Source organism: Myotis lucifugus, unplaced genomic scaffold (genome assembly GCF_000147115.1).
Source record: "Myotis lucifugus unplaced genomic scaffold, Myoluc2.0 scaffold_139, whole genome shotgun sequence".
Taxonomy (NCBI): Eukaryota; Metazoa; Chordata; class Mammalia; order Chiroptera; family Vespertilionidae; genus Myotis; species Myotis lucifugus.
In genome coordinates this window covers 1,236,098-1,250,791 of record NW_005871187.1, presented here as the reverse complement: position 1 = coordinate 1,250,791, position 14,694 = coordinate 1,236,098, and the positions used below count along the sequence as shown (strand labels likewise).

At 39.3% G+C, this 14,694-nt stretch overlaps 1 protein-coding gene across 1 annotated transcript in view; it reads right to left on the bottom strand.

The window, feature by feature from the left end:
* The window catches only part of CNTN5 (contactin 5), a 643,923-nt gene that overhangs the window by 2,400 nt on the left and 626,829 nt on the right, over positions 1–14,694 (bottom strand). Inside the window, exons 19-21 of the mRNA XM_023758835.1 lie at positions 9,187–9,373; positions 8,643–8,755; positions 2,187–2,355 (exon numbers count right to left, since the gene is read on the bottom strand). Of these exons, the coding sequence (XP_023614603.1) occupies positions 2,187–2,355; positions 8,643–8,755; positions 9,187–9,373 (469 nt within the window). The remainder of the gene's footprint in view (positions 1–2,186; positions 2,356–8,642; positions 8,756–9,186; positions 9,374–14,694) is intronic.

Here is a 14,694-nt window from a genome sequence, read left to right as displayed (position 1 = left end):
TTTTATCAAAAAAAATAAAAAATTTTTTTCTTTTTTTATATCACTTTGGTACTAAACAAAAAAAAGGGCAACACGCCCCACAACAGCCTTAATCAAACTAAAACACCCACCAGGGCCACGCGCCCCAATCGTTACCGCATTCGAGGGCGAAGGGGTGTTGTGAAAAAAGAAAAAAAACAAGGATATTAAAAAATATAAAAAGAACTATATTTATGCAAATAAACCCAAACACCAGAAGGAAATAAAAAGAAAAAGTCAAATAAAACAAACAATATAACCAGGGGGCAGACACTCAATGCAGGAACTGCCCCCTGGTGGTCAGTGCACTCCCACATGGGGAGCTCTGCTCAGCCACAAGCCAGGCTGATGGCTGCCAGCACAGCAGTAGTGGAGGGAGCCTCTCCCACCTCCTCAGCAGCACTAAGGATGTCCAACTGCAGCTTAGGCCTGCTTCCCGCTGGCAAGTGGACATGCCTCGAGGGTTCCCGGGCTGCCAGAGGGATGTCTGACTGCAACTTAGGTCCAATTCCCTGAGGAGCGGGCCTAAGCCAGGAGGTGGACATCCCCCGAGGGGTCCCAGACTATGAGAGGGCACAGGCAGGGCTGAGGGACTCCCCCGAGTGCACACATTTTTGTGCACCAGGCCTCTAGTAAATAAATATTTGGAATGTAATAGAGCCACAAGCAGAGTCCTACAGGCTATCACTTGATTCTTCTCTCTAGGTTGACAGTTCTGCTTGGAAATGATTGCTCAATAAATAATGCTTATAATTATACATTAATTAAATGTACATTAAACATTTTTATGTATTTTTATTGATTTCAGAGAGAGGAAGGAAGAGGGAGAGATAGAAACATCAATGATGAGAGAGAATCATTGATTGGCTGCCTCCTGCACGCCCCCCACTTGGGATCGAGCCCATAACCCAGGCATGTGCCCCTGACTGGAATCAAACCCAGGACCCTTCAGTTCACAGGCCAATGCTCTATCCACTGAGCCAAACCAGCTAGGGCCATTAAACATTTTTTATACAAGGCTTTACTGAAAATTGTTTAATACTTTCTTATTTGGACATTTGCATATTTAATTAAATATTTTCTTCCTATTTTGACTACATCAGTGAAAGGGTTACTTTTGTCCAAATTTGTGCAATCCTTCCTTCCTTTAACCAGTTTTCCCTTGCTGGTATAATAATGATGGTAGTGGTGAAGATATGTGGCCTTGGAGACAACCATACCTGGGTTTGAATCCTGGTTCTTCTACTTAGTAATAGTGTGATCTTAGGCAAGTTACTTAAATTTCATCTGTAAAATATGAATATGTAATGCCATCTACCTCATATGATTGTTACTAAGATTAAATAAGATCATGTATATAACTCACTTATCACCATATCTGACATATAATAAGGACTCAGTAAAAGCTAGAAATTATTAATATTGCTAACAACTACAATGAATAATTTATGGGGATCTAATGTACAGCATGGTGATTTTAGTTAATAATACTATGATATATACTTAAAAGTTTCTAAGAGAGTAGATTTTAAATATTCTCACCACAAAAAGGAAATGGCAGTTATATGATTTGATGGAGGTGTTAACTAATGCTATGGTGGTAATCATTTTGCAAAATATAAGTATCAAATCAATACATTGCACACCTTAAGTTTACACAATGTTATTCGTTAAAACTAGAAAACCCCCCCCAAAATTTATGCTCAATAACATTTATAATTTATGTTGAAGTCAATAAACATGATCAAAATTTTAAAAAGCATTCCCTTTGAAATTCCCTATCCCTCATGCTCCATTTTGTAATGATAAAGTAAGTCAAGACAATAGAGAAATAGGTATGTCAAACTAGAGCTGTACCAGTTTAAAAGCAGTATTTCAAAACCCAAATGACAAGGTACTGCTTGAAATCAGGAAAGGCAAGGGAGTTTCACTAATGAAGACATTTAAATGAAACTGTCATGTCCTTTTTTGAATTTACAGAAATTCTGCGATTTGGGGCAGACTACAATGATTTGCATTAATCAGAGTATGACATGGCAATCAGAGTGAGAAAAGAAACCCTTCAAAATCTCTGGACCATGCAATCCATCATATTAATTTTCATGAGGTTTACACCATCTTGATGTTTTGAGTGGTCATCAAATTAAGCCTATTATGTCAAAACTTACCTGAATATGATGGTACCCTGATTTGGGAACTAGCCGTTCCATCCCCTCCTTCACTAGATGCTCGAACTTCAATGATATAGACTCCAGCATCGGGGAGAGGTACTACTGCTTGAGGTTTCTGTGTTTCAATAACTTGACTGTTGCTGTGGCCCTCTTGCCTATAAAAAACCTAGGAATGATAACAGGGTTTCAAACATAATGATATTTATGTTTTCATTTCACATGTTAATTGTCTACTGTATGTCACACTCTGTGCTAAGTACAAGGAGCTTATAGCTTAAATACATACATAGACAATGTGACATATGTGCTATGTGACTCAACTGGGAGTATATACAATGTGCTGGTCGAAAGCACAGTAGAATTTAATTCTGTCTGGAAGTTAGGGAAGGCTTTTCAGAGGAGGTGATGCCTGAGCTAAACATTTAAAGATGAGTCAAGCTCACCAGTTGTTCCAGGGGAGGAGAATAATTCTAGGAAAAGGTAAGAGAAGATTAAAACATACATCTAAGCACCAAGAAACCATATTATTGGGGTATGGAATAGAGACAAGACATATGGGAAGACTCATGAGAAATGAGGCCAGAGAAGTATGTAGCGAGGGGGCAGATCACTGGGCGTCTTTCATTCTTGGTCATTGAAAGAAACAGTACCCCGGCAGTAGTCAAAGCTGTCAACCTTTAATCATTTGGAAGAAGTAAAAATAAAATTTGATAAATATATCAATAGTAAACCCTTAATGTAGGAAATGGCTGAGAAGTTTAAAAATTTATTAATTTTACTTTGGTGGTTTGCTTGTTTTTTGGTGAACTGGCATTTGGATACATTGGGTAGCGAAGTTAAGCCTTTTTCAGACATTATCTATGGCACTAGAATTGAATATGTATTCATGGCAGAGTTTCATAACAACAAATTAGGATACAGAATTATACTGTTTACATATCAAAATATTAAGGTCATAGAGATTATGCGATTTATACAAGCTCATGTGACTAGTTATGTTAGAAATTATATTAGTTGAGCATTCTCATGATCAGCTCAGAGCACTTTCACTATATCATATTGTTCCTACTTATTTACCCCCAATAAACCTTTTTGTGTGTGTGTCTAATAATCAAGTAGCAGCAGTGAAGATATGTTAAAATGCATTTTTATCCATTTTCATTATTTCTGTGCTTTTTCATAATTGTTGGTATTATAATATGATTACTTTGCATAATGGAAAGATCAATAGCTTTGCAAATCATACAGATCTGGAATCAAAACAAATATCCTTCAAAAGAAAAACAATCTCCTATGCATTCCTGTTTGTGCAAATGTGGGCAAGTTGCCAGTCTTTCTAAACCTCAAGTACCTCTACTGTAGAGATAATAACATTTATTTTATGGTTTTGTTAGGAGAATAAAATGAGAGGGTGCATATGAAATATCTAGCACAGGACCTGGTGCATGGGAAATGTAATAAGATAAAGCTACTTTTGCTTCATTGTTCTTTGTCAATGGCCAGAATTCACATTTGCATCACAAAATATGAACTGACTTGGGAACCTAGACAAAAATCTATAATACTGTTTTCTTATAAAAATGTGATTTTAACTCGAACTAACCTACAGACAAGAAAAAAAAACTTCTGTATACATGTATATAACATGTGCAATAATTGTAACTACTGAACTTCATATAAGGAAGGAAGCCGTAGCCTTGATGTAGTTACAAAGTGATAAGAGCATTATTGAATGTTTCTCATGTGGGCCAGGCATAGTGTTATACACTGGAGATTCGCCAGAGAACAAGACAATATGGTTTCAGCCCTTATGGCACTTATGGTCTAATGCATGGTGGACATAGGTAACGATGAATGAAGTGTATTATGTACTGCAATAGGAAACATATTTGATGGTAAAGCAAGTCATGGAGTGGGTATTTAGTCAAGATTTGGGGAATCAGAAACACTTCTTAGATGATGCCTATGGCAGTTTCTTTTGGCTTAAAAAAATGACAGTTGCATCAGAATGTACGCTTCTCATTTTGACTGTAACAGTGTAATGAATTAGAATTCTGATCATCCACATGAGGTAATTAGAAAGCAAATACATGGCAATGGGAATGTATGTAAATTGGTGAGGGTTGGCAGGGGAGTGACTATATTAGAGGACACTGTTATTATGGTGGATAAATTACAATTCTTATGACAAAGAAAAATGCAACCAGTAATGCATATCTAATGTTGCTGTAAAATCCAGAGTTGAAGACAAATTTGTGGATCAGTTGAGATTAGGAACAAAAGGTGAAAGCAGAAAAATATCAATTGATGGTAACAAAGGGAGTTTGAGATTAAATGTGGTTTTTATCAATACATCCAGGGAGATGTACTGCTGTGAGTTGGTAAGTAGGTATACTAAGTGAAAAGAGACATTAAATTCATTGTCAGTCTTAGGTGCTTTAGAGAATCTTGGCTCATTTTAAAATCCCAATTTAGAAAAGATGAATAAGAATGAGAAATATGAGAAGGTTAAGGAGTTATCAAGACATGTCTGAAATAGTTATTGACAGTAAAGAGTTCAGAGAGTACTTAAAAATCTGGAAGTGTATAAATTGGCAGTTGCGATGACAGCTATCTTTAGGCACAAAGGAAATTGTCTAATGTATTGTCAAGACTATTCTCATTTGTTATCTAAAAAACTGAGAGCCAGTGTACCATCCATAGAGAGTTTTTTAAGCAAAAAAATTAATACAGAAATGCTATTCTCAAAGGCACAATTTGGAAACAGCTAGTGTGTATATCTGATGGTAACAGAATAATAGGGTGAGTATGCTTAACAATATAACAGAATACATTTTTGCTGGTTCTACCCACAAGTGCCCCTGAAAAGGATAGATCCTATTAAAGGCCTATGCACCAGCTGAGCATTTTGGGAATAGTTAATGGAGACAATTGCTCTTCATTATAGAGAGTGAGGATTCAGAATCCCCAGTGGCAATGGGTGGACAATAAGGAATCAGTAAGATGAATAGAATCTGGATAAAAAGAAGTTGGAACCACAAGTACCAGTGAGAAGCCACTGGCTGTAGGGTGGCTGAAAAGCACTATTAAGAACAGGATCTTGTTTGTCCATTCATAGACTGAAGGACACCAAGGTTGCATCTATATCTTGGCTACTGTAAATTTTCCTGCAATGGACATAGGGGTGCATTTCTCTTTTCAAATTAAATGTTTTCATTTTCTTTAGATAAATACCCCAAAGTGGAATTGCTGGGTCATGGTAGACCTATTTTTAGGTTTTTGAGAAATTTCCATATTGTTTTCCATAGAGGCTACATCAATCTTGTAATTTGCAACAACATGGATGGACCTAGAGGGTATTATATTAAGTGAGATAAGTCAGGCAGAGAAAGACAAATACCATATAGTTTCACTTATAAGTGGAATCTAAAAAAAGAAAAATCAATAAGCAAAACACAATGGGACTCATAGACACAGAGGTCAAACGAATGGTGGCTGGAGAGGAAGGGAGTGGGGACTGATGAAAAAGGTGAAAGTGAATATAGTCAATAATGTTGTGATAAATTTGCATGGTAACAGGTGATTACTAGACTTGGTGTGGTGATAAAGTATATAAATGTCAAATCATTGTATTGTACACCTGAAACACATATAATATTGTATACCAGCTACATTTAAGAAAAAAAGCACAGGATCTTGAATAAGTCCTGGAGAAATAATGTACAGCAGAGTGACTGTAGTTAATAAAATAAAAAATAAAAAAGAACAAAACTTTCTGAAGGGCAATATTCAGATGTGTATCTGTGTTGTGTGTCTTTCACTCTACAATCTCCCCCTACCAAATTTCCACGAAGTCTGATGTATATGTAACATTATGTAAGCTACTTCTGTCTTAAAATTATTTTATGATGAAAAATTCAAGCATACTCAAATGTAGAGGGGATAGTATAAGCCATTATACCTGAGTCTTTCTAACTTATGGGAATCACAGGAAAGAGGCTGCATTCGTATTTGGAATGAGTATAAGCTGAAGGAAAGCTCTAAGATACAGGAAATCAATGAGACTAGAATAGCCATAGACTTTACACTCCCTGAGAAGCTGGAGAAATATACTAGTGGGCTTCAAAATTCCACAGGGTACGGCCTACAGTATCAATCCAAGTGGACAGGTATCTCAGGAGTCTGGAAGGCCCTAACTGATGTCTGAGTTGAATAAACAAACAAAAACATCTGTCTATATTGATGGATACCTCTAGCTGGGTCAGAGTTAATTAGTTTATTCATCCATTCTAGAAGCCCTGGGGATAAAGAGACGAGTGAGACAGGGTCCTTCCCTTCAATCATATATAGCCTGGTGGGGAGATAGTCACATATAAAAAGGAAGAGCAGCTCTAGCTGGTTTGGCTCAGTAGATAGTCAGCCAACAGACCAGAGGGTCCTGGGTTTGATTCCGGTCAAGGGCACGTATCTTGGTTGCAGGCTCCTCCTTGGCCTGGACCTTGGTCAGGGTTCGTGTAGAACAGTGGTTCTCAACCTTCCTAATGCCGCGACTCTTTAAGACAGTTCCTCATGTTGTGGTGACCCCCAATTTCATTGTTACAAATTGAACATAATTAAAGCATAGCGATTAATCACAAAACAATATGTAATTATATATGTGTTTTCCGATGGTCTTAGGCGACCTGTGAAAGGGTCGTTCGACACCCAAAGGGGTCGCGACCCACAGGTTGAGAACCGCTGGTGTAGGAGAAAACCAATCGATGTGTTTCTCTCACATCAATGTTTCTGTCTTTCCCTCTAGATTCCACTCTCCCTAAAAATCAATGGAAAAATATCCTCGGGTGAGGATTGACAAAAAATAAAATTAAAATTAAAAAAAGGAAGAGCAATGACAGAGACAGAAATGGCAACTGTGAACAAAGTGTAGGGTCACCTCACCTGGGACACTGATGTTCAACCTCACGTATTCTCCAGGTTAAATGGTGCTTCTCCTCTCACCTGAGAGGTGCCTGAAGCCATTGCTTTCACCTAGCTTTTCCTTGTGTTCTATTTGCCACTCCTGTTTGGGAGATTGCTTGCCATATGCTAATGAGGTTTTATATTGGTTCTTGGTCTATCACTCTCATTGTACTTCTACTCCTAATCACTGAAGGCTATATTTGCATTAGAGGACAAGTAGTGAGGACAGGGGGAAGGGTATGTACAAAAGGGGACTGAGAAAAGGGTTCAGAAAATGGCTCACCTGTCCACCCCCAAAAGGTCAAATTCAATATCCTTGGGGATTATGACAGATTGGAGCGTGTACGTTTGAATGTGGGGGTGTCTGTGATCCATACCAATTATAGTTTGTAAGAAATACTGCAGTTTGCATCTTAAAATATTCTTAATGGATATTATCTTAAAAATATATTCAATTTATAACTTCTCGTTTTTTAGCTTTAGAATTTTATCACTTTGTATACAAAATGTTACCATCTCTGGTAGCTGAAAAGCCACCTAAATGAAGCTGTTCAGTCTACATATTACCACTGAAATATTTTTAAATTCTGCTATAAATAATATTCAACTAATGATTCTGTCTGGAGTTTAAGACAATAAACCGAATCTGACGTATGGACTAAAATTTGAAGCTCAGCCAATTCAATACATAGGCCACATCTATTTTAAAGTCAGAGACAAAGCTGTTTTTCAAGAACGAACTATCTAAATGTTTTCATATTTCCAGATCTCTTGCTGACACGAAGCAGCATGGCCGTATGTGAAATGTTACGTCTACTTTGGAGCTTTCTGTCTCTCTCCATGAGCTCCTTCCAACGCTGTGTGCTGGCCTAGCATTTTTTCTTCCTCTGTTGCTTTGCTAATAGAAAGTCTTTCTATCAAATAGTCATCTAGTATTTTCCATCCACCAGCACAGTTTGTCTGTGGAGAGAGAACGCCAGGATACATTCTGCGGGTTCTGACACTGTGCTTCCTGGGACCCTCTACTCAAACTTTTGTTGCTTTTCCTACCCATTCCTTTCCCATGCCTGGTGCAGTGGGGATGAATTCTGACTGCCGTGGCTTCCTTACTGCAGGAAATTCATTCTAGGAATAGAGGTGGAAAATGACTGAGAAAAAAACTGGTATGTGATGGTCTTTTTTAAAAAAAATATTTTTATTGATTTCAGAGATGAATGGAAAGGGGAAGAGAGATAGAAACAACAATGATGAGAAAGAATCATTGATTGGCTGCCTCCTGCACCCTCCTCCCTACTGGGGATTGAGCCTGCAACCAGGGCATGTGCCTTTAACCAGAATCGAACCCGGGACCTTCAGTCCGCAGTCCGACACTCTATCCACTGAGCCAAACCGGCTAGGGCTGTGATGGGTCTTTTTATGGCTTATTAATTATACATCCTCACAATAACAGTGTTCGAGACCAGTGTCTACCCCAGGGAGTGAAGAAACACTGACCTTGTAGCCCATGACTTCAGATTCGTTGGCTAATGGTCTGACAGGTTCCCAGCCCAGAGAAAGCTCAGAGCCTTGCTGCTCCCACCTGAGGTTGGCAGGTGCTTGACTAGGGGCTGCAAGATAAGAAGTGAAAGAACTGACAAGGGGTCTTACATACATTTCCTCACTTAAAATCCTTGCATTTCAGTCTTTTCGCGTGCTTCATAGTTGGCTGGCACCAAAGGTTCCTTCCAGCTAGAGTCAGAAAGGAGAGTTTTGCTCCAGAATTGTCATTTTAATACTCTACTGAGCTTTTGAACCTGAGTCCTTTTATCTCCCTTTCGTGTCAAAATCGCTTAGCCTTGTTTCACAGGAAAATAACCTTTATCCACTGTGAATGCAGAAATTGCTGAGCTATTTTTGGAAGTCAGATCTAAGCAATGAACAAGACTATGTATCTAAACTCTCCGTCAACTCTGCTTATTATGTACCTCATGTGGCTTTCAGAAATGCTAAAAGATGTTTCCTTTTAGTCTGAAACGAACGAAAAGCGCCGGTCACTTACGGGATTTCTTGGTGGTTGCGCTCACTTCACCGCTCGGTGGCCCATATCCAGCTCCATTATAGGCCCTCACTGTGAAGTGATATAATGTGTTTCCTTCCAGTCCTGTCAGGGTGACAGATGACTCGTTCCCCTTCGTTTTGACTGTTTCTGCTGCATCTTCTTGTTCCTCGTCTTTCCGATAACTAACCTGTCAACATATTATCACATGACAGATTAATTTTAAGGTTTCCCCTCTGCTGGTGATTATTTGAACTTTCAAAAATGTTTCGCACACTCATCTGTAGGAAATTACTCCTGTAACATTCAATTAACAGGTCCTACTAGTGAGGCTAAAATCACAGTCTTAGTCAGGGCCCAATCTGCATCTGTGTGCATTGTCCTTTTGCATCTGTGCTGAGCAGTACTCAGCAAAACAAGGAGAGGTGCTACCGTGTAGCCTGGTAGCACGAGGAACATTAAGGAAGAATCACTGAAAGAAACGGAAGTGCTCTTCTCTCCTAGGTCATCAGAACCATTTATCCTTCAAAGCCCTGGTGCTTTGAATGAATTATTTGAGAAAGAAGAATGAAGAATATTTCCTCCTGGGCCTGGAGTAAAGGTGAATCACACAAGCTGTATGGGTTTAATAGAGAAGAGGTGACAGAAACTCATGATAACGTGGAGTGGTCTAAATGTCGAGAATGCGTATTGTTAGATTATGCGAAGGAGGGAGAGGGGAAGAGCTGTGTGTCAAAGCACATTTTGTGCACTGAGATGATCTGTTCTGGTTATGAACTCATGGGGCTCATCCCGTACCAAACTTGGTCTCTCCGTGAGATTCAGTAATTGCCTCTGTGTACCTAAAGCTTAACTTTTTCAGGCACTAAACTTTAACTATGCATAAGTGCACAGGGGAACAATTCTCCCCCTCCCGCCCCCCGCCCCGCATATGTATTTATTGTGGTAAAGGTAATGGGAAAGTTATTACCTTTCCCCAATTAGTTACTGTGGTAAAAGAAGTGGACACTGCACCCATGTCATCCTCCTTCAAGTGCTTGGTCTACTGTACAGGCTAGAAAGCCACACACCACATTTTTCAGATTCTCTTCCAGCTAAGGTTGCTGCTGTACACACTGTGGGCAGTGAGTAGTTTGGCTGAAACTTGAACTTTTCTGGAACATACCTAGGACTGCTATTTCCAGTTGTGGCTATAGGAAGTCATTATAAGATCTTACCTCTCAGAAAAAAATAGTATTGCATCACCACACTCTATTAAAGGCTTCTACCAGCCTTGATGCTGACTGAAGGCAAAGGGAGTAGAAATGGGTAGAGAAGGAAGGATGTTATAAATTGTAACCGCAGTTTTAGGAAATGAAGACTATAATAGCCATACTTTCTTCTTTGTACTCAATTTTGTATATAAGTATTAAATAACTCAGGCCCCTTCCTTTCTTCTAATATTTTTATATAGGGAGCTGTGGTTAGGTAACGTTCTAATGTACTTCATTCGAGGAGGAATAAACCTTCACCCTGAGATGGACAGATTGACTGGTGGAAATTTCTCTGGCTTTCCTTTCCAGGGAGGTGGTGAATACATTTTCACTTGTATGAGATATTTGCACTATGTCAGTATGGAACATCATCACTGCTCATTGTTGCTCTAGGGCAGTGGTCGGCAAACTGCGGCTCGGCAAACCGCGGCTCGCGAGCCACATGCGGCTCGTTGGCCCCTTCAGTGTGGCTCTTCCACAAAATACCGGCTCTTCCACAAAATACCGACTTCTGCGCATGGGCCACGAAGTTTCAATCGCACTGTATGTGCGCGCCCGCAGGTGGTATTTTGTGGAAGAGCCACACTGAAGGGGCCAAAGAGCCACATGTGGCTCGCGAGCCACGGTTTGCCGACCAAGGCTCTAGGGGAGTTGTTGAATTGGGAAAAATCATGTGCATGGATATTGAATAACCAAAGGGATATGGTATGTTCATGTTCAACATCCATTTTACCTTGATGCTAGTGTGTCTTCTTGGACTAAAGAAGATGAAGAAACAAAAACATTTTTCTAAGAGTCCCTTGCAGTTAGAAATCTCATCATGTTTTAGGTTCAGCCAGTCAGATGCACATGCCTGAGATCTGAATGTAGAAGAGACATGGAGGCTAAACGTCCACGGCTTCTGCTTTTCTGCAGGCAAGCATAGTAATGGGGTCATTATTTTTCCTCTTTCCCGCTGATGGGACAGCACTAACGAATGACTTGCTGTCTAACCATTAGCTTATGGGAGCCAAGAAGCAGGGCACAAGACATCTATTTTGTTGGTGCAAATTGCAGCGAGCCTGGTGAGATTCTGGAGCTGACAAACATAGCGGAGGTCTCCAGGTTACAGTAGCTTCCTGAGTGTGGTGCCATCCTGACCATGGTGGCTTCCAAACCGTGGCAGTGGCCTGAGTTTCTGGGGCTGGTGGCTTTCTGCTTTCAGAAGATATCAGTGTCTTCCTCTATGGCTTGATCCTATAGTGTGACTTTAATAGTCATTCTTGAAAGATCACCCTAGAGCAGTGATGGCAAACCTATGACATGCGTGTCAGAGGTGACACGCGAACTCATTTTTTTGGTTGATTTTTCTTTGTTAAATGGCATTTAAATATATAAAATAAATATCAAAAATATAAATCTTTGTTTTACTATGGTTGCAAATATCAAAAAATTTCTATATGTGACACGGCACCAGAGTTAAGTTAGGGTTTTTCAAAATGCTGACACGCCGAGCTCAAAAGGTTCGCCATCACTGCCCTAGAGTGTGTTAATTTAACTCAGTAATGTTGTAAGCCATTCAATACAACATTTCTTACTTAAATTAGTTGAAGCAATTCAGTTCTTTGTAACTGAACCCTGATACATCTACACAGATCTCTAATTTACATATATATATTTTAAAAAGGTTGATATGATAGCCCTGGCTGGTGTTGCTCAGTGGTTAGAGTGTTGGCCCATGCACTGAAGGGTCTTGGGCACTCAATTCTGCCTGTTGACTCCCTTAGAACCTGCCTCACACAACTTATATACTGCCAGAGGTTCTCTCAGTGCCTAAGCCTAACAGAAAGCTGGTAGGTGGAGGCAAATCTTAAGGTACCTTAGGCCTTTACTGACCTGCCCCAGGCTCAGTGCTGATGGGAGCTGGCCTTAGTATGCAGTTAGGACCATCCCTCCCATGAGTTCCTGAGCCCAGCAGAGACAGCCACCAACCATGGATTGCTTTGTAGCCCCTAACAGGTAGCCCAGGGCAAGTCACAGGAAGCATCTGGCATTAACCTGCACCAGAATTCCTCCCAAGAGGCCCAGAAACAACACATACCCAGGACTTCAGATCACATCATAGTACAACCCAGTTAGCTCTACAAATGACACACCAAAAGGGAGACCTTGGCAGGCACCAAACACTGCTAGGGCAAATTCTGCTTTGTAGGGTCAGCCCCTGTACAGCAGCTGGTAAACTGTGGTTGGGGTCAATCTGACCGTCAGTTAGCCTGAGAATCAATCCTACCCATGGATGGGCCAACAGCAATCAAGACTCAACTACAAGAAGAGGGCTCACAAAACGCACACAAGGGACACTCATGGTGTACCTAATTCAGCTGATCAGAAAGAGTACCACTGAGCCCCACAGAATACCAATTACATAAAGTCCACACTACCAGGACTGGGAGACTTAGCAGATCAACCTAATATACTGAAACAAATACAGAGAGGCATCCAAAACGGGAAGACAAAGAAACATGCCCCAAAGAAAGAACAGAGAAAAGCCCAAGCAAAAGAACTAAATAAAATGGAGGCAAGCAATCTACCAAATATAGAGTTCAAAGCAATGCTTATAAGGATTCTCATGGAACTTAAGGGAAGAATGGATGAATTCAGTAAGAACTTCAACAAAGAGACAGTAAGTATAAAAAAAGAACATAGAGCTCTGGCTGGTGTGGCTCAGTTGGTTGGAGTGTTGTCCTATACACCTAAAGGTCATGGGTTTGATTCCTGGTCAGGGCACATACCCAAGTTATGGCTTTGATCCCAGGTTGGGGTGCATATGGGAGGCAACTGATAAATGTATCTCTCTTACATTGATGTTTCTCTCTCTCTCTCTCTCTCTCTCTCTCTCTCTCTCTCTCTCTCTCTCTCTCCCTCTCTCATTCTCTGTCTCAAAAACAAAACAAAAACAAACAAACAAACAAACAACCCCAAAAATCCACAGCAATAAACACATATCCTCTGTTGAGGATTTAAAAGAAAAGGACATAGAAACAAACAACAACAACAACAAAAAAGAATGAGTCAGAAATGAAGAATACAGTATTTAAATGAAGAAAACTCTAGAAGAAATCTATAGCAGATTAGATGAAGCAAAGAATCGAATCAGCAATTTGCAAGACACAGTAGCCAAAAACACCCACTCGAATCAGCAAAAGGGAAAAGGAATTAAAAGACGAGGATAGTTTAAGGAACCTCTGGGATAACATGAAGTGTAACAACATCCACATTATAGGGATATCAGAAAGAGAAGAAAGAGAGAGAGATTGAGAATCCATTTGAAGAAATAATCACTGGTAATGTTCTAATCTGGTGAAGAAAAAAGACAAGTAAGTCCAGGAAATGTAGAGAGTTCCAAACAAGATGAACCCCAAAAGACTCACACTTAGATAAATCATAATTAAACTAACAAAAGTAAAAGATATAGAGAGACTCTTAAAAGCAGCAAGAGAGAGTTAGTTATTGAAAAGAGAGCTCCCATAAGACTGTCAACTGATTTCTCAACAGAAACATTTCAGGCCAGTGGGATTGGCACAAAATATTCAAAATAATGAAAAAGAAGGACCTACAGCTAAGACTACTCTACCCTCCAAAGTTGAAGGAGAAATAAAAAATTTCTAGACAAATAAAGCTAAAGACATTCATCATACTTGTAAACCAATATGACAAGAAACGTTAAGGGGACTTCTTTAAAAGAAGAAAAAAAAAAGGAACATAAATATGAATAATAAAATAATAATAAATATGTATCTATCAATAATCACTTTAAAAGTAAATGAATTAAATGCTTCAGTCAAAAAGACATAAGGTAGCTGAGTGGATAAGAAAACAAGACTCATACATATGCTGTCTACAAGACTCACTTTTTGAAAGGGGCACATACAGACAGACTAAAAGTAAAGGGATAGTAATAGATATTTTATGCAAATGGATTACAAAAAAAGTTTGGGAAGCAATATTAATTCAGACATATAGACTTTAAAACAAAGGCCATAAAAGAGACAAAGAAGGTCACTATAAATTGATACATGGATCACTCCAATAAGAGGATATAACCCTTGTAAATATTTATGCCCCAACACAGGTGTACCTAAATATATAGAGCAAATATTGATGGAAATAAAAGGAGAGATCAGCAATAATCTTATATAATAAAAGCCTAATATGCTAAGTGTCTGGTCGTCCATTCAACCAATCAAAACGTAATATGCTAATGATATGTTAAGGCTGC